This window comes from Cryptomeria japonica, chromosome 10 (assembly GCF_030272615.1).
Source record: "Cryptomeria japonica chromosome 10, Sugi_1.0, whole genome shotgun sequence".
NCBI lineage: Eukaryota > Viridiplantae > Streptophyta > Pinopsida > Cupressales > Cupressaceae > Cryptomeria > Cryptomeria japonica.
The window spans coordinates 666061336-666064876 of record NC_081414.1 but is presented as its reverse complement, the minus strand read 5'-3'; the positions used below and the strand labels follow the sequence as shown (position 1 = coordinate 666064876).

Sequence of the window (3541 nt, the reverse complement as noted above, 5' to 3'; positions counted from 1 at the left end):
AATTAGTTGTTTTATCATGAACTGCGGGGAGGGAAGTAGAAAACTATCTTTTTTGTTAGCACAGATGCGTATCAATGATGCACTTCACAGACAGGCTTTACATGCGAAGGCTAATTATATAAAGCATTCCAAGACATTTTATTTTATATATGTAAAAACTAGTACCCGCATACAGTTTGTTGCATTTTTATGATATGATGCTAAATTCACTGATACAGTAACAGTTGAGGCAAAACCCATTAGACCAAAATAGAAGTGCCTGGAAGAAAAAGGAATTTTGCATTTTTGTTTTGCAAAGGTTTTTGAGGAACTTATATAAACATGTTAAAAAATAAAGATCATTAAATTATAACTACAAAAATGCCACAAATCTTTCAATGTATGTAGGAGTATCCAGTAATCGCCTTCTGTATCTTTCTTCACTTCACTTGTGTAATGAATATTCTTGCTTTTGCATAAGATCTTTGTAAACCCAACAGTTTATGCACAAAGATGAGATCAAGGCTACTTTCTGTTTGATGGGATGGTGGAGAAAAAGTCACTGTTTCTAACAAGGGACAATTCTGCAAAATGTGGCTCAGCAAATTCAATTCCATTGCACCAAATTCTGATGTGATCACCTGCACTCTCCTCAGTTTTCCTTCTAGAAGTGCCGAACCTTGTCTCCTCTCACAAATCTCCCGTTCAAGAAAATATCTCTGATATTCCTGTATAACAAAAGTAGTGCATATATGATATGAAACAATAAAAATAGATTGAAAACGAAGACAATATAAGTATTTGCACCTAGAAACCCCTTTCCAATTAAAAAAAACTAAGATAATAAAATTCAACCATTCTTCAGAACAATATTGAATCTCTTACTTCACCTTTAAAAGCAGTTTTATACATTGCATGATTCATGCACAAGATAAACATGAATGCTTCAGAACATGGACAATTATACAAAAATCCAAAATAACACTACATGAATCATGCAAAAACATAACCACAAATACTTAAAATAGCACTTTTTAATTTCCTTATACCTAAAAGTTATCCCATCTTTACGCCCTGCCATACATAATTGTGGATTCTACTATACCTAATATAAGATGAAGATGCTCACAAAGAAAAAACTTTCCCATCACGCAGAAAATGTGGAATCAACTGCACATAACATATAAAATGAAGATGCCCACAAAGAAGATTACTTACCAGAAATCAGTGGGCATCCATGGAGAGGTCTTCCAAACTGGGGAAGCTGTCGAGAGCGTCTTTTACACAAACTAGGTTTGTAGACAAGCCCCTACAAGCAGGCAAATTAATCTCCACGACCATCTTCTTTATCAACATCGACTTGTCTTCCCAGGAGGAAATTCTTTCCACTTTGAGGTTGAGCAATTGTGGGCAACTCAGTTTCACAATGTTTGGTACATAATCAAGATTAGTTGAATGGAACAAGTCGTTCTCTTTCCTTCCTATCTCAATGCTGAGATCATTGAGAAAGGGGCAGCAAACTATAAAATTAATAATCCCAACACAACCAGATACCGTCAAATTCTCAAGAAGCGGACTTCCGACTACCAGGTGTTCAACAATGGCATCACACAGGTCAACACTTCTAAAGGAGCAGATTTTCAGACATGGAAACCCACCAAAATGGGTTGGATTGCATTTTGCATGGAGATTGTTGAGAATTAGGGACGTGAGACGGTGGCAGCTAAAAACAGAACTTGGCATGGAACGAATTCTCCGGTTTAAGGTGATAAGAGTAAGTTGTTTAACATTTCTCAGAGCTGCATAGCTAATGCATGCAGACATTTTACGAAAGGATACAAGAGTCTTTGTGTCAGACTGGGTGTAATGTTCATTAATGTGAAGCTCAAAGCTTTCCAGTTCTCCGGGATTGATGAGGATGAGTTTTTTCATAATGGAACTTATCTTGGCTTTATTTCGGAGGGATACGCAAAATTCGCTAGAAAAGTTTAGGCGGGGCAGACGAGTCCAGAGCCACCTCCATCTGGAAGAAAGCAGAGAGGAGGCAATTGCTTCTTTCAGAGGAAGTTTAGTGAGAATGTGATGGCACAGAATTTCATCTGACAATGCACTCAATCTGTCAATATCCTTTGCCATTAAAGCCATTGCAAGAGCTCTGCAAAAGATTTGGGGTAGCAGTTGCATGCTTGCATGCAATGATAAGTCGATAGGCAAGGCAATTCTTTGTAAGGTCGGGTATATGTAGTTTTTTTTGTGTGAGGCTTTAGTGCGGGCTTTTGACTCGGAAAGTGTCAGCCTTCTGGCGCTGATGACGGTGGAGGGCTGTTTTCGTCATTCTTCTGGCATCGTCGACGGTGGAGGGCTATTTCCGTGAGCGGGGGAGTCTTCTGGTGTTGACGACGGTGGAGGGCTGTTTCTGTCAGTCTTCCGACGACCACTAAGTTTTTCAAGCGATCGAGCTTTCAAAGCTATTTCTTGCTTGCTGCCGTCGATTGTGACATGTGTCCTTGCCTGCACGTATCTCGAGCAAACCGCCCAAACCTAATGCGAGGCCTTCTGTTTTGGTTTCTGTTTGTGATTTCCGTCTGCATTGTTTTTATTGTTTGAGTTTTCTGTTCATTAGGGTTTCGTTGGGTGGTTGTGTGCGACGGTCGCCAAGCAGACGGTTTTGGTGTGCTTGGATTCTTATCGCTGCAAGTTTTCAGTTACCTTCGCTTATGGATCATTTGCAAGTTTTCAGTTAAGTCTTGTTTGACCGCCTACAAAGCGTTTGTTGAAGGCATTACAGTGGGTGGAGGTTTGATATTCTAAATGCCTACAAATCTTTGCCATTGTTAAACAAATTTGTAGTGGTTAGGTTTTGTTTTCATATTCCTCTGCAATTTTCTTTCAAGGCAGGCATAATATTTCATAAACCTTTGCAATTTTGTTTTGAGATAGTCCATTAGGGTTTTCGAGCTTTCTTAGGGTTTTCGAGCTTTCGAGCTTAGCATGTTGCACGTCATTATTAGGGTTAGGTTTTCTACCTGATTTGATAATTTGCATTAGGGTTTTCTAGGTTTTCTACCTTGGTTTCTTGTTCTCAGCCACTAAGTAGTGCTTTATTCAAACACAATCCGCTCGCACTCTCTCTGAAAAAAAATAAATGAAATGATTTGCGTATGCACTGCAACCTACGTCGTTATTCATTTGCAATTTTGTTTCGAGATAACCCATTACGGTTTTCGAGCTTTCATTAGCGTTTTCTAGCTTTCGGGCTCACTCTTGTTGCACGTCGTTATTCATTTGCATTAGGGTTTTCTAGCTAATTTAATCATTTGCATTAGGGTTTTCTGTGACCTTGTGCCCGGGAAAGTGTTTCAAGATAACCCATTAGGGTTTTCGGGCTTTCATTGGGGTTTTCTAACTTTTAGGCTCAGTCATGTTGCACGTCGTTATTCATTTGCATTAGGGTTTTGTAGCTAATTTGATCATTTTCATTAGGGTTTTCTAGGTTTTCAACCTTGGTTTCTTCTTCTCGACCACTAAGCAATGCTTTATTCAAACACAATCCCCTCGCACT

The 3541-nt window shown here is 39.1% G+C and overlaps 1 protein-coding gene across 1 annotated transcript; it reads right to left on the bottom strand.

The window, feature by feature from the left end:
* Positions 1 to 256: 256 nt before the first annotated feature.
* On the bottom strand, positions 257 to 2892 carry LOC131027528 (F-box/LRR-repeat protein At5g02910). The gene is made up of 2 exons (XM_057957613.2): positions 1198 to 2892; positions 257 to 707 (listed from the first exon to the last, which is right to left on the bottom strand). Exon 1 carries the CDS (start codon positions 2161 to 2163, stop codon positions 1204 to 1206), a length of 960 nt encoding a protein of 319 aa, XP_057813596.1. The 5' UTR covers positions 2164 to 2892; the 3' UTR covers positions 257 to 707; positions 1198 to 1203.
* Between the last annotated feature and the right edge of the window lie 649 nt (positions 2893 to 3541).

Coding starts and splice junctions, on each gene's coding strand:
- LOC131027528 (XM_057957613.2), bottom strand. CDS start 2,163: ATGCAACTGCTACCCCAAATCTTTTGCAGAGCTCTTGCAATGGCTTTA.